At 48.5% G+C, this 24,819-nt stretch overlaps 1 protein-coding gene across 1 annotated transcript in view; it reads right to left on the bottom strand.

Annotated features, from left to right (window-relative positions):
• LOC309548909 (ribonuclease H1-like) overlaps positions 1–24,819 on the bottom strand; it is a gene marked incomplete at its 5' end in the record, with an annotated part of 80,088 nt that overhangs the window by 33,942 nt on the left and 21,327 nt on the right. Inside the window, 2 exons of the mRNA XM_082248834.1 lie at positions 16,364–16,448; positions 17,445–17,499. Of these exons, the coding sequence (XP_082104960.1) occupies positions 16,364–16,448; positions 17,445–17,499 (140 nt within the window). The remainder of the gene's footprint in view (positions 1–16,363; positions 16,449–17,444; positions 17,500–24,819) is intronic.

The following is a 24,819-nucleotide window of genomic DNA, read 5'->3' as shown; positions in this document are numbered from 1 at the left end:
TCGCTTTATGTACACATGACGAACTGGTTCAAACGCAACGATCAAAATAATCAACTCTCTCGTCCCCTCTCTCTCCTGGAATACCTATGTATCCAAACTTCTCCCCAGAATCATCTGATCTCGACCATACATTATTTGTTCTTTGATAACACCCCCTCAAAATCATTAAAGCATGCAGGGTTCATACACATTTTCACCAATAAAATTCCATGACTTTTCCATGACTTCACGTAAATATTCATGACCTAATGTTTCATGAAATGTCTATGTATACATGTTAAATAAGAAGAAAATTCATGTCACACCCAGCATATTTTTACTAAAATAAATGACAATCTTTGTAGTGTACAGTATCTCTGCAGTTAGGGTTTAGTTTCTGGATACAGCGTGACTCAAAATGGTCCCTTGTTTTACAGTGGATGAGATAGAAGCACCGATGCCGCAGCTGGGAGCCGGTGTCACTTCAGGTGCATGGGTGAAAAAGCGCTGCCTCTCCCATGTTCGAAATGTCAAATGTTTTACGACACACACTGTACATTTAGCGGACATGATACAGGAGAAGGTCAGAGGCTGCAGACATGATACAGGAGGTGGTCAGAGACTGCAGACATGATACAGGAGGTGGTCAGAGGCTGCGGACATGATACAAGAGAAGGTCAGAGACTGCAGACATGATACAGGAGGTGGTCAGAGGCTGCGGACATAATACAGGAGGTGGTCAGAGGCTGCGGACATGATACAGGAGGTGGTCAGAGGCTGCGGACATGATACAGGAGGTGGTCAGAGGCTGCAGACATGATACAGGAGGTGGTCAGAGGCTGCGGACATGATACAGGAGATGGTCAGAGGCTGCGGACATGATACAGGAGGTGGTCAGAGGCTGCGGACATGATACAAGAGAAGGTCAGAGACTGCAGATATGATAGAAGATAGAAGAGCACAGGGGAAGCTGAGAGCACTGGAGGAGCTTAAGGGCACGGGGTGGGGGGGACTGGAGAGAATTAAGGGGGGGTTTGGAAAGCATTGCAGGGGGGTTGGAAGGCGCGGGGGGGCATGGAAAACCAGGGGGATGGAGAGCACTGAGGGGGGAGGCAGGGAGCTGAAGAGCACTGGGGGAGCCAGAAGGCATGGGGGGGAAGAGATTAAAATCACTGTGGGGAGCTGAAGAGCACGGGGGAGGGGGGGCTAAGAGCACGGGGGAGGGGGGGCTTAAGAGCACGGGGGGGGGGGGGGGGACTTAAGAGCACGGGGGGGGGGACTAAGAGCACGGGGGGGGGGACTAAGAGCACCACGGGGGGGGGACTAAGAGCACCACAGGGGGGGGGACTAAGAGCACCACGGGGGGGGGACTAAGAGCACCACGGGGGGGGGACTAAGAGCACCACGGGGGGGGACTAAGAGCACCACGGGGGGGACTAAGAGCACCACGGGGGGGGACTAAGAGCACCACGGGGGGGGGGGACTAAGAGCACCACGGGGGGGGGGGACTAAGAGCACCACGGGGGGGGACTAAGAGCACCACGGGGGGGGACTAAGAGCACAGGGGGGGGGGGGACTAAGAGCACGGGGGGGGGGGGGGGACTAAGTGCACGGGGGGGGACTAAGAGCACGGGGGGGGGGACTAAGAGCATGGGGGGGCTAAAGAGCACTGGGGGGGGTAAAGAGCACTGAGGGGGGCTAAAGAGCACTGAGGGGGGGCATTTTTACATTCAGCGTATAGCACTGGTACAGGTAGGTGTCCTTCCGGGTCCGCAGTTTGCCCTTACTGTCAGTCACTGGCCAGCAGCAGCAGCCGAGGAGATGACCCAATCAGGCAGCGGGGAGGGCCGGCCGCGGCTTGCCTAGAGACACTGTGACTGGCTAGCAGCAGCAGTAACAGCCGGGAGATTATCAACCAATGAGGCAGCGGAAGCGTCACTGGAGGGCGGGCCGGCCGCATGAACGTGATGACTGTTACTGCACCCTTCCGCGTCATCATCACGTTCATGCAGCCGGCCCGCCCTCCAGTGACGCTTCCGCTGCCTCATTGGTTGATAATCTCCCGGCTGTTACTGCTGCTGCTAGCCAGTCACAGTGTCTCCAGGCAAACCGCAGCCGGCCCTCCCCGCTGCCTGATTGGGTCATCTCTTCGGCTGCTGCTGGCCAATGACCGCACGCGCATACCGCGGACCCGGAAGGACGGTAATACAGCAAAATGTAAATACAGTATGTGGCAATATAATTCTCATAAAATAATTAAAATAATTAAGCATCCGCTCCCCACTGCTCCCACAGTAATTTAATTCCATGACTTTTCCAAAACCTAGTGTATTTCCTAATTTTCCATGACCTTTCCAGGCCTGGAAAGTGTCATCTAAAAATTCCAAAACTTTTCCAGGACCGTATGAACCCTGAGCATGAGACGCCTGGGAACGAGATCTGAATACTCAACTATCAGACAAGGAATGGGAAAAGATCTTCACCATTGCTCATAAAGGCTCCGTTAATGTTACAACCCAAGAGAACAATTACAAAATCATTTCCAGATGGTACAGAACCCCAAATATCCTTCATCACTACAACGCCAACATCCCAGATACATGTTGGCGTTGCTCTCAGGAAAGGGGCTCAATGCTTCACATTTGGTGGGAATGTCCCCTCATCCAACCTTTTTGGTCTCAGGTACACCAACTAATTACACAAATATCACCACAAACGCCCCAATAATCCCTCCCATGCCCAAGCCTCAAACCTTAACCGAGAAGAAAAACAAGCGCTCAAACACCTCATTGACAGCAAAGATCTCATCATAAAAACTGCTGACAAGGGTGGGGGCATAGTCGTACAAAATAGGGACGAATACATCCAGGAGGCCCTTCGTCTCCTTTCTGACACCTCCACCTACCACCCCCTTCCACAAGACCCCCTTACCAAATTTCAAGCGGAGGCACAGTCCCTCGCTAAAGATGCCAAAGAAAATGGGATTATTAATAAACACGAATTTTCATTCTTTAACAGGGATTTCTTTTCCACCCCATACTTCTATCACATACCCAAAATCCACAAAAACAGTAGTAACCCCCCAGGTCGCCCCATCGTAGCCGCCATGGACAGTATTACAAGCACATTCTCTCAATATATCGATCAATTCCTTCAACCTTTAGCGCAAAGTCTCCCCTCCTACATTAGAGATGGTGTCTACCTATTGGACCTCCTTAGCCACTACTCGTGGGAGCCCACCTACATGTGGGCATCCCTTGACGTTAATTCACTCTACACCTCCATTCCTCATCAGGTCGGACTCAGGGCCGTTTCACATTTCCTATCCGCAGATCCCAATATCAACCCCACACAAGCCCAATTCATCCTAGATGCCACCGAATTCTGCCTCACCCGAAATTACTTCGAATTCAATGAAGAATTCTATCTCCAAACCACTGGCACAGCTATGGGGGCAAATTTTGCCCCCAGCTATGCCAACCTCACCATGGGGTACTGGGAAGCCAATCACATCTGGCACAACAACCCCTTCTCCCCCAACATCATATTCTATGCCCGATACATAGACTATATTATCGTCATCTGGGATGGTCCCCAATCAACTTTCATGCAGTTTGTTGAACATTGTAACCAAAACCCCTACAATCTGTCATTCACTTCGGTGTGCGATTCGGCCGAACTAGCATTCTTGGATCTCACACTATACCACCATGAAGGTAGTATCTTAGCCAAAAACTACACAAAACCTACCGCTGGAAATTCCTTCCTACACTATGGGAGTTGCCACCACCCCAGGTGGGTATCAAACATCCCGAAAAGTCAGTTCTGTCGCCTAAAGCGAAAGTGCACCACTCAACAAGATTACCGCGAGCAGAGCGCTCTGTTATCCCAGAAATTCCTGGACAAAGGCTACCCATCACCCCTGGTCCAGCAAGCATATACACACTACCTCCAACAGTACAACACAACCGATTCCCAAAACTTGTCCTGCCCACGCAGCCCACCACCCCAACCTCTACGGTTCACCACCCAGTTTCACACAAAACACAGGAAAATGGAAAAAATCTTTCAAAAACATTAGTCTATTCTATTAGAGGACCCGCATTTAAAATCCACCATTACCCTCACGCCAAAAGTTTCCTACCGCAAAACCGCCAACATCAAGAACCTGATCGCCCCCAGTAAACTCAAGTCCGTTTCCACCCACCCAACCAACACCCTATGCCTCATCCCTCTCATAGGGATGTTCCAATGTCGTAAAGCTCTGTGCCTCACCTGTTCTCACATTCAGCATGGCCAAAAAGAATTCACCATCAAAGGCAAAACATACCCAATAAAACAGTTCCATAACTGCTCATCAGAATGTCATCTACTGTCTTACCTGCCCTTGTGGACTATTCTACGTGGGATGCACAATCAGACCACTTAGGAAAAGGTTTGGCGAGCATCGTCGCCTGGTTGAAAAGGGTAAAGACAAACACAGTGTCCCCAGACACTTCGCAGAATCCCATGACAAGTCCCCCCTAGGACTTAAGGTATGGGTGATGGAGTCCATCCCCAGCACATTGCCCAGGACTGAGCGTTTCAGGCGTCTCTGCCAGAGAGAGACTTTTTGGATTTATTCCCTTGAAACGCTCTCTCCTGGGGGCCTCAATGAGGAGATCGAGATCAATGTGCTGCTGTAGCCCATCTCCCATCTCCTTTAGTGTATTCACCTCCAATTGGTCTTCACTTATTAACATGAATATTCTTTGCCCAGGTTCATCATTTCATCCTCCAGAGATTCCTCTCATCTCCTCTGATAACAACTCCTTCACCATGTGTAACTTCCAAAGTAAGTATCCAGTATATAGGTCCAAATGTATCTTTGTATATCACAAGCAACTTCCCAAGTGCGTATCTATTCAACAGTTCCCACAGTCTGCATAACTGCCTTGATTACGTCTCATACCCTAGCATGTCACCCCAGTTTGTCCTATTATCTTAATGCCAATTCGCCACTCTCCACATTTATTGTCATCCCTTCTGGCAATAATCTTCACTACTTCTCATTTTCCCATATATTATTTCTTTACATATTTATAATGGTTTTAGATTTATATATTATACATTATTTATTATCTTAACATATATTATTTTTTACATACAGTATTTCTATATATACCCTTTTTTTTATATACAAAATCTATTTTTATATACTCATTTTTTTATATATTCATATATTTTTTCAAAATTACTTTTTACATTTTTCACACACATATATTTTTTATATATAATTTTTACATGTGTCTATAGGTGTGCGCGTGTATATATATGTGTGTATGTACGTATGTATATATATATATATATATATATATATATATATATATATGTATGTATATATATGTATGTATGGGTATATTTCTTTTTATTCCTCCATATTTTTCCCTATATGTATATACAATATCCTCTCAATTCTCATTTTTCTATTTTCCATTTTTAATTTTTAATTATTCATTTCCAATCCCACTCATAATTATTCATCTCCAATCCCACTCATCTGTATCGTTACTGTCATCCCCATTCCCATCAATATTCAGCATCCCCTTCCCCAACCAACTACAGCTCCACCTTTATGCACATCGGTCTTGGGACCAATCATAGCACATTTCGCTGATTAAGGATTGACCTCCGCATCATCCCATTCAGTTACATACACTCTCCGCCCCCTCTCACTTGCTCTCTTCTCCATCCCGGCTCTCACACTGTTCCCCGCCTCTCGTATGTCCTCGGGGCGTTGTGCTGCTGTGCGGTCATCTTACTGTCCCTACTGAGCCACCGTACCTCAGCTCCCCACACCACTGGCATATAAGCCCATATAAGCCCACCCTGCACGGCCTGAAGGAGCGCATGCTCCGCAACGCGTCGCCGTTCGAGTACACAGTGTCTCCAGGAAGTGACATCACGGCCCTCCTCCCTGCGGACCCACGCTGCCAAACCACCACCGAGCGATCAGCGCGTCCCACACCAGGAGATTGCAGCTCATCCTCCGCAGCACCAGCTCCGACAGGATCACGGAAGGACCCCCTGGACGACCTCTGCAAACCCACCACTCTGTTGAGATGCCTGTTTTTATCTGACTCCTGTGAGTAGCACTCCTTTAATTGTTAATAAATGTTACATTGCTACACTTAGATCGGCGCCCGGTCTTCTCTCTTCTTGTCTTGGATCCTACAGGGTTACTTCACCCTTCACTGGAGGCGGCCATCAAAGTGCATAGCAAGCCACACTGGACTCCGTTTACCGAAGCCAACCTTTCCATATTTGCTTTTTGCATAGATACTGCATGCAGTTCTGACTATCTGATTGCGCCAATCTCTCCCCTCCTCCTTGACATTGATTTCACCCCGGCTCAGATGCTTCTTCACCATTCCAATATACCACAAAACACTTCCTATGCACCTATTAAACGCAGCTAAGCTCTGCATTCCAGTCCATTGGAAATCAAGAAATATCCCATCGATGACAGAGCGGTTCAAGAGAATCAATAAGATTGCTGATATGGAAGATCTGATACACTCTGCCAACGATGTTCCCTCTAAATTCTATAAAACATGGTCGAGTTGGCTTTCTTTTCGCTCCTCCAAACAATATACTGACCTTATAGACGCAGATTCCCCCGCAACCCGTGTAAATTCAGACACTCTCACTCCTACTCTCACACCATTCTATATAATGTTTCCTCTAGGATCATCCCATTTTAATTTTGATAAGGGTCTCCCTCCCCAAACAAGGGTAGCCAAGGGAACCTCACAACGTGCTAATTGATCGATCCGTTCCTTCCAATACAACAAGATTTTCTTTTATTACCCTCCCCCCCCACCCCCCTCTCCACACCAACATCTTTCCCTAATCCAGTACTCGCTTCCATCAGAAATTCAATGCACTCAGTTTTGTAACTATTGTTATGTAGCATTGTTTCACTCCATTTACCAAACTGTAAAATGTTGACCATTATTCGGTTGTTGCAATGTTGTTATCACTTGCGCCTCGGCGCTGTCCTTATTCTAATGTCACTATGGAAAGTTTACATGTTTTGCCAAAATATTTTTCTCAATAAAAAAACTTTTATGGAAAAAAAAAAATGGTAACTCTTCCAAGACTGCTTTATTTGTTTCATACTCTGCCAATTAAGATTCCTAATAGCTATTTTGCTAAACTCGGAAGTATCCAGACCCAATTTATTTGGGCACATAAACAGCCGCGAATACGGCATAACTTGATTACTAGACGGAAGGAGAGGGGAGGAATGGGAGTACCGGACTTTCGACTATATTATCAGGCAACTCACCTTACACGAATCATCGACTGGCATTTTCATGAATCAAAGAAAGCATGGGTAAAGTTAGAATCAGACATTATAGAGTGTCCGCTACGATTTTTGCCTTGGATAACATGGCAAAAATGTCCGGCCACAGCGAAGGCCCACCCATTAACAAAACAGACATTAGCAATGTTTCATGGAGTCATTAAACTCCATGCCATATCGAGTTCCCCGGGACCTCTTACGCCATTGATAAACAACCCAGAATTTGTGCCAGGGTATTCAGACGTTTGGCTTAACGCACGAGAAAATAATAACGTAACTTTGAAGTCGCTGCACATTTTTTTAAGGAAGGTATTCTTATAGGAAAAGACCAACTGAAACACACACAATGCTTTAACCATACCTTTCTGGTCATATCTACAATTACATCATTTTTTAAATGAACCCTTGAGGAAGAAGGCCTGTGGGAGACAAATTTCGGCCTTTGAACAGATATGTCTGGATCAAACGCCATTTAAAAAAGCGACGTCATATACTTATATACTGTTACTTTCCAGTGCAAAAATTAAACCAGATAAGTTTAAAGAAAATTGGGAAAAAGTGCTACAAGTTGCAATTTCAGATAAAAAATGGATCACAGCATGTACTATGACACATAAATGTTCAAGGAGCACTAGATTCCAAGAAAATGCGTACAAACTCCTCACCCAATGGTACATGACACCGGTGAAAATAAGTGGTTCCCAAATACATCTGAAACATGCTGGAGATGTGGTCAATCAGGAACATTATATCATATATGGTGGCAGTGTACAAAAATAGTTGAGTATTGGACTCAAATACGAGAGTTGATTGAGGAAATTGCAGGTACAGTTATTCCATTAACCCCTGAATGTTGTCTGTTACATGTTACGGACGTCGCAGATCATAAGTACAAAAATTCAATAGTATGCCATCTCCTGAATGCGGCAAAATTAATACCGAAACATTGGAAATCTACCACATCTCCATCAATTAGAGAATGGGCGTTTGCAGTCAGAGATATCTATAATATGGAAGAGACTATAGCCATTGCTTCAGATAAAATAAATAAATTACAATTAACATGGAGGCCATGGCACACCTTCCAATGCTCAGATAGGTTTACCCAGCTTATAGATGCAAGATCCGACCCGGTGCCTCGCATATGACATGATAGATACCTAGAGATCCCCCCTCCTTCCCCCCGTTTTTTTTTTCTTCCTTTTTTCCTTATTCTTAAGATTATTTCTTAAGGAAAATTAAGATTGTAAAAACTTAAAATTGTATATGTCTGACACAAGGTAATATTGAAGTGTGGTCAACAGTGTAAATGCAAAATGGATACCGGCTTATCAAAAAGAGAACAGAAATATTAGAAAGAAAGAAATTCATTCGGTACAGAACATGGATAGATGAGTAAGAATAACATATTGGTTGTTCTAAGGAAATGGGAGGGGAGTAGAGAGAGGGGAGGAGGGGGAAGTGGGTTTTTTTTTTTTCTTCACAGGGTGTGGTTATTGGAGTGGAATGTTGAAGTTTATATTTTTGCATATGCGGGACGGGTGTTCAATTCTGGTTGTGTGTTATAAGAGGGGAGAGTGGGGTTTTTTTTTTTCTGCACAAGATACGATTTCACGAGAAATTTATATATGGAATTAATCCTCTAATATAGGTAGTAGTGAGCGAGATATGGTTAACACGATTCTAAAGAACACAAGGTGATAGGGGAGGGAGGTGAGGGGGCTGTGACCCCTTCAACCCCTCCCCCCCACCCCCTTAGGGGGGAACCCCCCCTTTTTTTTTCTCCTCCTCTTCTCTTCGCCCGCTCTCTCCCTTTGGACAGAGAAGGGATTTAAATATGGTAATAAAGATGGGACTATCCCACCCCACCTCAGTAAGATTACGGAGAGTTGCAGAATGAAGTATATATAATTGGTCTGAGAGCCAGGGGCTGTAATGGAGGACATAGGTGGTTGAAAAAGAACAAGGGGCATAAACCAAAACAATGACAAGGATCATAATTCAAACATATTTTTTGAAAATTAAAGCGATATATAATGTAGTGTGTATTGGAATACACCAACTAGGGGTTTTATTTACAGTTTTAACAGCAGTAAAAATAGGATATCAACCAAGGATTGGGACATGGTAGGAAAATTACTGTGACAGGCCCTATTTGCCAGGTCATACCAGGGATCCCTTCCAGGATAAAGTGTCCCCTGGGCAAGGTTTGTACAGGGGGCCCTTTATGGGGTAAGTTTTCAGGGAGAAGGTGATAGACCAAGGATATTGGTGAATGGATATGGTGTTTTGGATCTTACAAGGCTATTTATGAATGGATGTGCTATTGATTAGCTTCCTACGCCATGTGCCGATAAAGCCAGAGACTGTAAAACAGAACGGAAGATCGGTCCTTGAGAAAGAACGTCTCGCAGCGGAAGGCAGCAGCGAGGTTCGACGACCATCCGAACGACGTCCGTGTACCAAGACCTGCGAGGCCCGTCCGGGGGCCACCAGACTGACATTCGTTCCGACGCCAACCTGCGGAGGAACCTGGAAAACAGAGTAAAAAACATACAGTAGCCGATAGCGGTGCCAAGGCACTAGGGCTGAACAATAGTCGATGTGATATCGGCCATCGTGCTGTGGGTGTGGGCGATAGTCACATCGCCGAAGATACGATGTAAGGCATAGGCATTAGGCAGGGAGAAGTCGGGATGACTCACAGTGGTTGTAGCAGAACACAGCCCGACATCAGTCCCACACGTTCAGTCTGCCTGCCTGCAGCTAGCCTAGTTCTCCGGCTGACGGTAATATGATCCTAGAGTGAGGAGCTCAGCTCCTCCCTGTAACCAATCAGCGGCTCTCGCCATACTGACACTGAAGAACTGGAAACAAGCTTGTATTGTAACAGTTCAGAGTGAAGAGTCGAGTCAGTACGTGTGGGACTGGATGGATGTCATGTCAGCCTGTGTTCTTCTACCTCCTGCCACCCGACTGTGCCTAATCCACACTGACTGTCAATCCCTACAACAACATTAACCCTGGCCTGCCCTGGCTGTATGGTGCAATCTGCAATTACAATCAGAAGAAGGCTGCGCTGCTGCAATACTTCCATGATTTCCTCTCAATATCGCAATATATATTGTTGAAAAAAAAATATCGCAATGTACTTTTTTCCAATATCGTGCAGCCCTACAAGGCACCACCAACGCGTCTGCGGCGTCAGCCAGAGGATCGCGCGTCCTGGCCACAAATCTTACCAACCCTTTGTGGAGACGGGACGCAAACAAATCCACACCCGGGGTCCCCTACCGGGCGCACAGGAGGTGAACCACCCCCGGATGTAGAGACCATTCCCCTTGGTCCAAAGTCTGGCGACGTAGATAGTCCGCCTGCCAGTGTTCCACACCCGGAATGAGAACGGCCAAGAACAAAGGTACCTGCGATCTGGCCCAGGACAGAATCTCGGCCACTTCCTTGGCCGCCTGGGCACTCCACGTGCCCCCCTGGTGAATGATATAAGCCACAGCCGTGGCATAGTCTGTCTGTACCCGCACCAGACACCCCTGAAGCTGAGATGACCACCGGAAAAGACAAAGCTTGATCGCTTGGAGCCGTTGATCGGTAGCGAAGTCTCCCCCCGCCGACCACATCCCCTGGGTGCAAAGTGTGCCCAGAACTCCACCCCAGCCCGACAGGCTGGCATCCGTGGTGACAATCGTCCATCATAGAGGTCGGAAGGACTGACCTTGCATCAAGGACAGCGGCAAGAGCCACCACAGGAGATCTGACCGCACCGGATAACTCAAGGAAATACTCCTTTCCAAGGACTGAGGTGTCCTGTCCCACCTGTCCAGGATCTCCATTGGCAGAGACCTGGTGTGAAATGGAGCAAACGGAACTGCTTCGAAGGCCGAGACCATAAGACATGCAGGTCCGCAAAGAGGAGAGATCGACCTTCCTGAAAGTTTCGATCTCCTCCCGCAGAGTCCCGATTTTGTCCTCCGGAAGGAAGACCCAAGATTCAGCAGAGTCCAGGACCATCCCTAGGTAATGGAGACTAGTAGAGGGAGTCCGTGCCGACTTCTGAAAATTGACGGTCCACCCGAACTCCTGAAGTGTCTGAACCGTCACAGCCAGATCTTTGCCACGGTTACCCATGAGGTCGACCTGAACAAGAGGTCGTCCAGGTAACCAAGGACCGCAATGCCCCGTAAACGCAGTAAAGATAGACCGGAGCCAATACCTTGGTGAAAACCCTGGGATCCGAAGCGAAACCGAAAGGCAACGCCACAAACTGGTAATGCTCCCCAGCCACCGCGAAGCAACGATATCTCTGATGACCCTCGAAAATAGGGATGTGGAGATACTGGCATCCATCGCCTTGCAGGATGGGTAAGTCTCCAGGCCTCAACAAGGCCATCACCAACCGGATGGATCCCATCCTGAACTTCCCGCACAAAGCGGTTCAGGGACTACAAGTCCAGAATCGGACACACCGTGCCCTCTCTTCTGTGCACCGTGAACAGGTTGGAGTAAAAACCGCAAAACCTTTCCTGGAAAGGAACAGGTACAATGAATCCGTGTGCAAGCAAATCGTGCACAGCCCTCAGGAGATCTGTGAGACTAGCTGGACGGGAGGAACCTGTCCGCGGGGCGAGATCGAAACTCGATCTTGTACCCTGAACGAATCAGCTCATGAACCCACCTGTCCTGAATGCCGGACAACCAGGGTTCCTGAAAGGAAAACAGACGTCCTCCCACCCCGACAACGGGGAGGGCTTCCCTTTAGGGAGAGGTGGACTGGGCCGCGCGAACCAGACTGACCGGCGTTTGGCTTACCCGGCCACGGCTCCTCATTGCCACCGTGAAGTCGGAAAGGGCTTATCCTTCTCCTGCGTCCCAAAGGCAATTATGTTGAGTCTTGAAGTAGGGCCCCCTCCGCGTGCGGGGGGGCTCTCCCACTGTGACCTGGGGCAGACGAGTACTCTTACCTCCCGTGAGCCCCTTAATCAACTCCTCTAGAGTTACCCCAAAAAGACGACCCCCCTCATAGGGGACCCTCAGACAACGTTTTTTAGGACGTGTGGTCAACCGACCAGCACTTTAAACAGGTAATGTGGTGGATCGCAATCCCCACCGCAGACAACCGGGCGACAAACGGAGCCACGTCCAAGGCCGCGTCGCCTAGGAACATTGCAGTGTGGATGAGCTGATCCTGCTGCGAAGCCCCTTGCACCATGTCATAAGCGCCTGAGAGGCCATCGCTGAGGCAAAACAAAGGTTTCAACAGAGAATAAATGTGGCGGGCAAGCGCTTCCACACGCCTATCAGCCGGATCCCTGAATACCGGGAATCCTCTACTGGCAGCAAGCCTAGACAGTGTGATCCACTGCTTGGGGACACCGACCAACGTTCGCCTACCGCCTCCAAAAAACAGAGAGCGGATAGAAAAACGCTTCGGCACCACCAACGTGCTAAATGCGCCGCTACTGGCCATTCACAATCTCGTGAAAATCCACCGGACAGGAAAAAAGCCTGACCCGACTGTCTGGGGTCTGCAGAACCCGAATAAAAGGACCGCTAACTTGATTGAGCTGGCTCATCATTAAGATAAGAGTTTCTGTGATGACGCCCATGAGAGCATCCATCGTATCGCGTTCCCGCGCTACCGAGGAGGAAGATTTCCCCTCCTCCTCTCTCTCAATGTAAAGGACCGGGACCCCTCAGGGGGACCATCATCCATGGCAACCAATTCGGGCACAGAGTCAGAGGACAGGGAGGGCACAGGCCGTTTTTAAGGGGGAGCGTGCCGACATCAGCAGATTCACCTGGGAAGCCAAAGTCGCCAGAGCAGCAGATATTGGGGCCATAGGAGAGGGTTCAGACGTACCCGAAGTCCCCACCAGGTCTGCACGGGATTAATTATCCTGGGAGTCCATAATTGCCTTAAATGAAAAAAGGGACGCTAGCGCTTTAAAATCGGCGGTTCCCGCGCCCCCCGCAAACTGCACTAACAGAAAGAGCCCCCTGTGAAAACACACTAGCCACAAGTAAAAAAACGTTTTGGTTGAAAAATCTGCAGCCTGTCAGCACATTTTTACACAGGAGAAAAATGGAGAGGAAGGAGGAAGTGTCCTCGCATCGCTAGAGGCCCGCCATCGAGCCCAGAGAAAAGGTGCCTAATGAAAGTCTATGACAAAAGTCACAGGGAAAATGGCCGCTTGCCCTTACTAGGCATGTTGCCCACATCCAAGATGGAGCCCGACCGGGAGCCTGAGCAGAATCCTCACATGGCTGCTGTCTTACACAGAGCTGAGAATCTGCATACCACTAAACGTGGCGGCCGCTCTAAATGGCTGCAAAATAAGTGTACAAAACACATTTCTGGCTATCAGCAGGGATCCCAGGGAGACCCCCACAGCATTCCCATACAACGCCCCCAGCGGTGGCATGGAGGAAGGGAGAAACCCAACCCGGCCAGAAGAGGAATCCTACAGAGACCACCAGCCCTGCTATCCCTTAAGAGTGGGCCCACAACCCCCCAAACGTCCCCAGGGACAAGGGTGTTCAGTACTCACCAGTCCAGCAGCAGGCACCGCTCAGATACGGGAGACCTCCCATCTCAAGTGGGGCTGCCGTCAGCCATGGAGGGACGCTGGCAACACGCGGGCGATCTGGGTTGAGACATCCTCAGCGAAGCGCAGTTCCACAGGCTCGTCCCCATGTGGAGGGGCACTGGGCGTACCAGTAACCTGCGATGCTCGTTGGCAGGCTGGGACTCCATAAGGATCTATGATACCCAGTCCGAGGCCCAGCTCTGCAGTCACTTGTAGTCCTCCAGGAAAGGAATCCCTGACTAATGATAGTGAGAGAAAATAAAAATCTATTGTGTAAGGGAAAAAAAACAAATTCAGAAAAAAATATAAGAAAGCCAAGACACTAGGTCCCAGCAGGAAAGACCTAAAGCTCTGCTCCTGACGCTAGGCAGCTTCAAACTGAGGTAATTTAAGATTGGGTTATGGTAATGGTTGAGGGATGGCCCCCTAGTGGCGTGCTGCGGTACAAAAAGTTTTTTTGTATTAACCTGATAATGAATTATCTGCCTAGCCTGCCCCTGCAGAGTGCGCCAATACCCATTAGTGAAGGCTAATGCCATCGGACAGCGACTGTCAGAGGAAGTAACAAAAAATCTGTCTGGCAGACAGGAACTAAACTATTTTGTACCTGGACTGAATTACCTCGTGGACCCACCTGTCATGCAACAATGAGGTCCAAGGATCCGGGAAGAAACTGAGACGTCCCCCTACCCCTGAAGTGGGTGGGGGCGCCCCTTCAGGCAGAAGGGGTCTGCTTGGAGGTGCTTGGGGCAGAGGATTTCGGCTTACCAGACTGTTTCCCGGATCTTTTTCCACCCAAAGTCAATTTGGTTTTCTGTAATAAGGTCGCACGAAAAAGACGATTCTGGGCTGTAAAGGAAGGACCTCGCTACGCGAGGGAGACTTACCCTTAGTTGAGTGAGGAAGGAATGTGCCCTTTCCCCCAGTGAATGTCCTAATCAAGTCATCCAAGGAGGAACCAAAAAGGCGATCACCCTGAAATGGAGGATCTGCCAAAAGCTTCTTAGAAGCCTGGTCGACCGACCAGGACTTTAGCCAGATCGCATGTCTGATGAGCACACTTACCACTGACGCTCTGGCTGCGAGCTGAATAAAGTCCAGGTTAGCATCACATACAAATTGCAGAGTCTGCGATAATTGGTCAGAAAGTTCCAGGGCAGATGACGGTAACGGGGTGCGACTAGCGCATGCGCTCTGAAGGAACGGCTGCTTGTGCCGTTCCTTCAGAGCCCCGTATCATTACTGTCGGCTCCCGCGCGCATGCGCGGGAGTGACGTCTTTGTGGCTCCAGCCAATCAGATGGCCGGAGGCCGCTAACCCGCAAGAAGGGCGACACAACATGTCGCCCATGAGACAGGTAAGTGGTTGGGACTGCGGGGCTTCTTTCTTAGGTAAGTATTTCATAATGAGCTAGTATGCGATGCATACTAGCTCATTATTTGTTTTTCTTTCATGTGTTCATTTTTTAAAAAAAATAAAAAATTTGGAGGTTTACAACCTCTTTAACTAACTTAACTACAGTTTTTTTTCCCATTAATCGAAATATTCAGCCAGCTAATCGATTAATCATTAGTTGCAGCCCAGTGAGCTTGTTTTTTAAGGGGAACTAAACTGCAAACAATACTCACCTCCACCTTTCAGTGATGCAACGGTTCCATTCCTTGACAGCTGCTGTCAGCTTCTCCCAGGCTGGGTTTTAGGCCTCTTGATTAGCGTTGTGACGTCATCCTACACTGCGAGCAGGTAGATAAGAGTGTGTTATTGCAGAAGACACATAGCATGTCTCCTCAGCAATAAAGAGCAGCCCGCTCGCAGTCTAAGGCTCCATGTACACGGGACGCTGGAAATGGTCGTTTAGGAGCAGTTGAGCGTTTTTTTCAGAAGCCCCTGAACCCATCTACATTTTATCTTATCTGTCCATGTACACCAGGTCGTTTACAGTCATTTGCAGGCAGTTGCGTTCAGGGACTTTTTTTAGAACGCAATTATTTGCGTTCGAATGTGTGTTTCCCGGCGTTTCAAACGCACAAACGCGTCCGAACGCGTCTAAACGTGTCCGAACGCGATGACCCGCGTTTAGCGTTCGCGTTTTTCCATTTTAAAGGGGAATAATTTTTTTGACCTCTAGGAACGCTTCTAAACGCAAACGCCCCTAAACGCCGCTGAACGCCCGCTAAACGCGGGTACAAACGCGACCGAACGGACGTTTCAAACGTCCTAAAAATTCCAGCATTCAAAGGGACTTTTAACAACGTCCCGTGTACATGGAGCCTTACAAATTAGGTTTAGTTCCACTTTAAGGTTCACCATTATTGCAATAGATCTGACCCCCGCATTTTTGCATGCTTTAACATTTGTATTAATAGAGATTAGTCATTACATTGACAGCTTAACACCATTGACAGCTTAACACAAGAACTTCCATTTCTCTCACCTTTTATAGTGAACTCACTGTCTGAACGAATATTAAGTCTGGTAATATTCTGACTTTGGGCCTGCTCTATTGCTCTGCAGGCTGCCTAGAAAGAGAGAAGTCCAATAATACAGATTTTAGGTTAACGGTTCCAGGTTAAAGTAACCACTAAAAACATTACTGCAAAATATTGTATACTAATGCAGCCTGAGATGCAAGAAACTGATTATATAAAGATAAAATGACCTCCATGAACTGTCTCAGTGAACACAGTCTAATCTAGAATAGCATCTTTAAGGCCCCTTTCACACTTGTGCGACTTGTCATGCGACATAGGACTGCAAAGTCGCATGACAAGTCGTACCTCATGATTTCTAATGAGTACCGTTCAAATCGGTGCAACTTCAAAGTAGTCCCTGCACTACTTAGGTCCGACTTTGATGCAACTTGAGGTCCACAGACCTCAAGATTACACAGGTGTGCCGTTACATCAATATGTAAGATATAATACAATGCATAGTTGTGGTAATGTATTTATATTTGGTTATTATACGGCAATCTTGTGGTTATTTTGGTTGTTACACTTGCCTTTCTCTTCTGTGTTCCCTCCTGTCCCCTCCCACCTTTGATGTACTACCTCTTCCTGCTTCTTTATGCTTGTGGGAATAGAGATGGCCACATCTGTCTAGGCCTTTCATACAATCTTCTCACATCTGGTAACACATTACCATGTTTTGACCTGCAGATACCATCCTTCAATCATTTGCCACATTTTGTTGTCTGCTATACCTACTGCTAGCAATAAAACCTACATGGATGGAAAGAAATGATGTCTGGTGAGTTCAGCTATCTGATAACGATTGTCCGTGGTGATTGCATCTGCTTTTACAGGCCAGGAATAGGTCTCAGCAAGGGATAAGTCACTATTACAACAATTGGAGTAAGAATAACAGGCATTGCATCAAGTCCAGTCAAAATCGTGGCAAAATGGCGTAAAATAGTGTGTTTGAAAGGGGCCTTAAACTGTGTAAGTTCAAACATACAGTTTTACATGCCAAGTACCACAACACCAGAATAACAAACATGATAGAAGCTGTTCTACCTGTATTTCAGCCCTCTGATTCGTCTGTCTTCCAGACAATCTTTCAGAAACATTTCTGTAATACAAGGCACAAAATACTATTTGACAGCACAGAGCAAAGGACCAACACAGATCACTCAAAGTACAATTTGCGTTTATCACTGTTTACAAAGCATCCTGAATTTAAGGCAAACACCACATTGATTAAGTCTTTACTTTATCTCCTCTGTCTGCAAACTCTGTGTGTTCAAAAGACAGGTTTGGATTGCAACAGAATCACAACTTGAATGTAGTGCTGACCCTCCCATCTCCCTATTAAAATCCTGCTGTGCTGGGGAATGCATAAAACCAGTGTAAAGACAAATGTAGGCAGTTCCAACTCCGACTAGTTGTAAATTCAATTATAGTATTTAAAATTTTAAACCGCAACCTTTGCTGCCAGAACCATTTTTGTTTATTTTCCCCAACACATTAAAACCCCAAAAACATTTTCTAAAAGACTGGAGAATAAAATGGTGGAACAGTGGGAAAAATAACTATTTGATGCTCTACAGATTTTGTAAGTTTGTCCACTTAGGGTCTATAATTTTTATCATAGGTGTATTTTAAATGATAGAGATAGAATATCAACCAAAAATACATGATTCAAATGTTATAAATGGAGTTCCAGTTCAGTGAGTAAAAACCGAATTTTTGTAAAATCTTACCGTAAAATCCCTTTCTCTAAATGTCCTCCGACCGTCGCCGCCTATTCACACAGTCTTCACTAATGGGGTATTGCTTCCTCTCCGCAGGAATTTCTAGGCATAAGACTTGTAAAAGAACAATTCATCTACATAACCACACCCATGGGGGCTGTCCTAGTCCAATACCCCCCTGCAATAGCCATCTAACTCAGTTTGGTCGCAAGCAGTAATAGTGTAGAAAAAAACCCCAAAAGAGGGGCGGCGACTGTCGGAGGACTCAGAGAAAGGAATTTTACGGTAAGATTTTACAAAAATTCAGTTTTCTCTTACGTCCTCGGACAGGGACTGTCCGCCCATTCACATAGTCTTCACTAATGGGGATGTCCCAAAGTGTAGACATGAGGGTTGGGCAACGCAACCGTCAGAAAGCAACGCAGTACCCACATCAGAGAGAGGAACCTTACATGAACAGAAAGGCAACCTTCTGGGTAACAAAAAAAGGGCTCAACAGGAGCAACAACCCAGGAAAACAAATAACCCAGGGAAAAAACAACCCCAACAGCCAGGGACCCATACAAAACCAGAGTTCCCCATGGCAGTGCCGCACAGAGAACTTTGCGGCCAAAGGAGGCATCAGCTGACGCCAGAACATCAAATTTTATAGAATTTGGAAAAGGTGTGCACAGACGACCAAGTCACAGCCTTGCACACCTGGGCCACCGAAGCCTGATGCCGATAGGCCCAGGACGTACTCATCGACCTGGTAGAGTGCGCCTTGACAGGGAAGGGAGGAACCAGTTCCCGCAACGAATAGGCTTCTGCAATGGTCTGTCTGATCCATTTGGCAATGGTTGCTGCAGACGCAGCCATACCCTTCCGAGGTCCCTCAGGAAGGACAAAGAGAATCCGATTTTCGAAAGGATTCAGTCGACAACAGGTAAACCCTGATCGCCCGCACAACATCCAAGGAATGCAAGGCAACCTCTTTTGGATGCTTAGGATTCGCACAAAGCGAAAGCAAAACAATGTCCTCATTCAGGTGGAATTCCAAAACCACCTTTGGGAAAAAGGACGGATTAGGTCGCAAAACCACCTTATCCCTATGAACCACCAGGTAAGGGGTGCGGCAAGGCAACGCCGCCAACTCCGACACTCTGCGAGCAGAAGTGATCGCTACCAGGAACGCAACCTTCTTAGATAGCATGGGTAACGAAAGTTCCCTGATGTTTTCAAAAGGGGAACGCTGCAACACGGACAGAACCAAGTTCAAGTCCCATGGAGGTAAGGGCTCCCTTTTAGGGGGAGCCAGGTGACGCACACCTTGAATAAAGGTGCGAATTAAGGAATTAGACGCCACTGGGCGCTGGAAAAGAATAGCCTGTGCAGAGACCTGGCCCTAAATTGTGGCCAACGCAAGACGCTGGTCCACACCAGTCTGGAGGAAAGCCAACACTTTCGCCACCGAATAGGCACGAGGAGAGAAACCCCTGGACTCACACCAGGCAAAATACGCTTTCCATGTACGGTAATAAACCTTACCAGAAGAGCCTTTTCTAGCCTTGTTTAAAGTAGGAATGACCTGAGGAGAGACCCCTGTCTCTCAACAGCCAGGCCGTTAAAGCCAGCGACTAAAGCAGGATGGAAGATCGGTCCCTGGGACAGCAGATCTTCTCGCATTGGCAGCCGCCACGGAGGCTCTACGGCCAGGTGAACGATGTCCACGTACCAGGACCGGCGAGGCCAGTCCGGCGCCACCAGAATCACCAGCGATTGTTCCGAGGCCAATGTGCGAAGGAATCTGGACAGCAATTGAATCGGAGGAAAGAAAGGCATAGATCAGTCGATACTGATGCCAAGGCACCACCAGCGCATCCGAGGCGTTTGCCAGAGGATCGCGCGTTCTTGCCACGAACCTTTCCACACCTTGTGGTTTAGCCGAGACGCGAACAGATCCACATCCGGGGATCTCCACTTCGCACACAGCATCTGAAACACCTCCGGGTGTTGGGACCATTCCCCTTGGTCCAGGGTCTGGCGGCTCAGATAGTCGGCCTGCCAATTCTCCACACCCGGAATGTGAACTGCCGATATCGCCGGGACACGAGTCTCGGCCCAAGACAGAATACTGGTCACTCCTTGGGCCGCCTGGGCACTCCTGGTGCCCCCTTGGTGGTTGATGTAAGCCACTGCAGTGGCATTGTCCGTCTGAACCTTTACAGGACGGCCCTGAAGACGATCCGACCAATGGATCAGGCACAGCCTGATCGCTCTCAATTCTAATATGTTTATCGGAAGGGAGGATTCCTCCTCCGACCAAGTGCCCTGGGCAGACAGGTTGCCCAGAACGCCACCCCAGCCCGTCAGGCTGGCATCCGTGGTTATTACCGTCCACAGAATTGGCCGGAAGGATTTTCCGTCCGACACCGCCGGGGACTGAAGCCACCACAAGAGATCCATTCTGGTTTGGCGACTCAGACACTCTCAGGTCCCAAGGACTGAGGTAGACTGTCCCACCTGGCTAGGATCTCCGCTTGAAGAGAGCGCGTGTGAAATTGTGCAAACGGTATCGCCTCGAAGGCCGACACCATTAACCCCAGGAACCGCATACAGGTCCTGAGTGACGAGGATTTGTTGTCCCTGACCTCGTTCTGTAGGGTCCTCCGGTAAGAACACCTTTGCTAGAGTCCACAACCATTCCCAGATACGGGAGACGAACCGAAGGCGACAAGGTCTACTTCTGAATGTTGATTGTCCAACCGAACTCCCGAAGCGTCTGGACCGTAGTGGACAGATCGCACAGCAGGCTCTGACTGGCACTCGATCTTAACAGGAGACCATCCAGATATCCCAAGACCGCAATGTTCTGTGCCCGCAACAGGCCCAGAACAGGCGCCCAACACTTTGGTAAAGACCCTTGGAGCCGAAGCGAGACCGAAAGGTAACACCACAAACTGGTAATGTTCCTCCGTGATAGCGAATCGAAGGTACCTCTGATGACTCTCGAAAATGGGGATGTGTAGATACACATCCTTCAGGTCTATAGAGGCCAGGAACTCCCCCCGATTCAGGGAGGCCACCACCGAGCGGAGTGATTCCATGCGGAACTTTCGAATGCACACAAAGCGGTTCAGCGCTTTTAAGTCCAGAATAGGACGCACTTTGCCCTCCTTTCTGGGCACAGTGAACAGATTCGAATAAAAACCCCGAAACCTGTCCCAATGAGGCACCGGGACAATCACCCCCTGAGCGAGAAGATCCTGCACCGCCTGATGTAGGTCCTGTAACCGCCCTGGGGTCAAAAATTGATTTGTAAAATCCTTTTCTCTTAAGCTCATTGACAGACGCAGTCCTCTTGATTAATATCAAATTGGGTTATACTGCCCTCTACAGGAGTAGGACACCAGGCAGAAGGAAAACGTTCTGGCCACACCTTAGGGGCAGTCCCAGAGGGTATATCCTCTCTCTCTCTGCTACAGGATGTTAGTTATGTCACAAAGCAGTGTCAGAGAATTTAACCCAACCCAACTCAAAAGTAGAGGGGCGGGTACTGCGTCTGCCAATGAGCTTAAGAGAAAAGGATTTTACGGTAAGATTTTACAAAAATCCATTTTTCTCTGTCGCTCATTGACAGACGCAGTCCTCTTGATGAATATCAAATTGGGACGTCCCAAAGCAGTGCCACAAATGAGGGGTGGGATAACCGAAATAAAAATTTAAATCCAGAAGGTCCAACCGGTTCCGACTAGAAGTCTTAAAGGCTCATCAAACCAAAGGATGAGACTCAACTGAAAACCCAACAGAAAAAAACCCTTGAGGTAGACCAACGGTCTCCTCAAATTGCGGCCTGCAAAACCTTGCGGCCAAAAGAGGCATCTGCCGATGCCAACACATCAACTTTTAAAATTTTATAAAGGTATGAACCGACGACCAGGTAGCCGCCTTGCAAACCTGGACCACTGACGCCTGATGGCGGAAGGCCCAGGAAGCACTGAGCGCCCGAGTGGAGTGCGCCTTAACAGGGAACGGAGGATTCCGACCCTTAATAGAATAAGCCTGTACCACCGTCTGTCTGATCCATCTGGAGATAGTCGCGGCAGATGCAGGTAACCCCTTTTTGGGGCCATCCGTGATCACAAAAAGTGAATCCGTTTTACGAAACGAGTCCGTAGTTTTCAAGTATACCCTGATTGCCCGAACCACATCCAAGGAATGTAACGCAAACTCCCGAGGATGACTGGGCTTAGGACACAAGGAAGGTAGCACAATATCTTCATTTAGATGAAACTCTGAAACCACCTGAGGAAGGAAGGATGGATTCGGACGAAGAACCACCTTATCCCTATGAACCACCAGATATGGGGAACGACAGGATAATGCGGCCAGTTCTGACACCCTGCGTGCAGAAGTAATGGCCACCAAGAAGGCCACCTTCTGGGATAACGTAAGCAAGGGAATCTCCCTAATATCTTCAAAGGGAGGTTTCTGAAGAACCGACAACACCAAATTAAGATCCCAGGGCGGTAAGGGCGCGCGCACTGGCGGAGCCAGGTGCCGCACCCCCTGGATGAAATTCCGCACCAAGGAATGGGTAGCCAAAGGTTTCTGAAAGAAGATTGCCAACACTGAAACCTGACCCTTGAGAGTACTCAAGGCCAGCTTCTGCTCAACCCCTTGTTGCAGAAAAACCAAGATTCGGGTCACCGAATAGGCACGTGGAGGAAATCCAAGGGATTCACACCACGCAATATAAGACTTCCATGTGCGATGATAGACTTTTCTGGAAGTCGCTTTCCTTGCTTTAATTAGAGTAGGAATAACTGAAGTTGACAGTCCCTTGTCCTTCAGCACCTGAGTCTCAATAGCCAGGCCGTTAAAGCCAGCGATTGTAAAGCAGGATGGAAGATCGGTCCCTGAGACCGCAGATCCTCCCTGAGAGGAAGTCTCCAAGGAGCATCCGCGACCAGCCTGACCAAGTCGGCGTACCCGGGTCGACGAGGCCAGTCCGGAGCTACCAGGATAACTGAAATTCCCTCCACCTCTATCGTGCGAAGAAGTTTCGGCAGCAACTTGAGGAGGGAAGACATACAGTAGCTGATACTGTCCCCACGGGGCGACCAGCGCGTCTGCTGCGCCCGCTCGAGGATCTCGGGAGCAAGCTACAAACCTCCGCACCTTCCTGTTGAGCCGAGCGGCCAACAGATCCACCTGCGGGGTGCCCTAATGAAGGCACAGCTGGTGAAATACCTCTGGATGAAGAGGCCATTCCCCTTGATCCAGAATCTGACGGCTGAGATAATCTGCCTGCCGATCTTCCACCCCCGGAGTGAATACCGCGGAGAGAGCCGGAACAAACCGTTCCGCCCAACGAAGAACGCTGGCCACTTCGATGGCCGCCAGGACACTCTAGGTGCCCCCTTGGTGATTGACATAAGCCACGGCCGTGGCATTGTCTGACTGGATCCGAACCGGGCTGCCCTGGAGCTGCTCGGTCCAGTAAATCAGACAAAGTCTGATCGCTCTCAGTTCCAATACATTTATCGGTAACCTGGATTCTATCGGAAGAAATGACTTCCCCTGGCTGAGCATCGGAGACCGAAGCCACCAGACCAGAGACTCCCTGGTCCGCTCGCTCAACCGGATCCGATTGTCCAGAGAATCGGGATTCCGATTCCATTTGACAAGAATCTCCTTTTGGAGAATTCGGGTATGAGACTGGGCATACGGTACTGCCTCTGAGGCCACCATCAGTCCCAGGACCCTCATGCAAGTCCGAAGGGAAGGCCAGTTGACAGACAGCAACATCCGAATCGTTCACTGAATCTTCTGGAGTTTCTCCGCAAGGAGACACACCCTTGCCAAGGATGTATCCAAAGTTAGGCCCAGATAGTTCAATCTCCTGGTGGGAACCAGGGATGATCTTTGGGAAAAGTGAAGAAAACGCTGATGTCCTGCGAAGATGGGGATCTGAAATTAGGCATCCTTGCTGTCTCTGGACGCCAGGAAATCCCCCTGATGCAGGGAGGCCACCCCTGTTCAGATGGACTCCATCTTGAATTCTTGTACCCGGACAAAATGATTGAGTGCTCTTAAGTCCAGAATTGGACGCACCTTGCCCTCCTTTCTGGGTATTGTGAATAGGTTCGAATAGAACCCCTGAAAACGTTCTGCTCAAGGAACGGGGACTACCACTCCTTGTTGCATCAAGTCCATTACTGCCCCCCGCAAAGCTTTTAAGCGATCCGGGGATAGTCGATTGTTGGAAGGGAAGAACCGCACCGGTAGAAGTGATCGAAACTCGATCTTGTATCCCGACCGTATGGCCTCGCGAGCCCATTTGTCCGGGATTCTGGAAAGCCATGGATCCGGAAACTGGTGAAGACGTCCCCCCACCCCACCTTCAGGCTGTATTGGTCTTATCTTCAGGTTTGGCTGAGCCGGACTTTTGTTTACCCGACCAGCGCCCTTTGAAACCCCCTGAAGGGGCTTTGGAGGGCTTCCCCTTATCGCCCGCCCCAGCGGAACGAACAAACTTTTTATGAGAGGAAAAGGAAGGTCCTCGGCTGTTAGGAGATCCTTTACCCTTAGCAGTCTGTGGCAAAAAAGTGCTCTTGCCCCCAGTGAGATCCTTTATAATCTCATCCAAGGTGGCCCCAAACAGGCGATCCCCTTGAAAGGGGAGATTAGCAAAAGCTTTTTTGGAACCTTGATCC

Source organism: Pelophylax lessonae (genome assembly GCF_965119305.1).
Source record: "Pelophylax lessonae genome assembly, chromosome: 3".
Classification (NCBI taxonomy): domain Eukaryota; kingdom Metazoa; phylum Chordata; class Amphibia; order Anura; family Ranidae; genus Pelophylax; species Pelophylax lessonae.
Note: the sequence above shows the minus strand (reverse complement) of the source record. Positions and strands in the feature narration are given on the sequence as shown.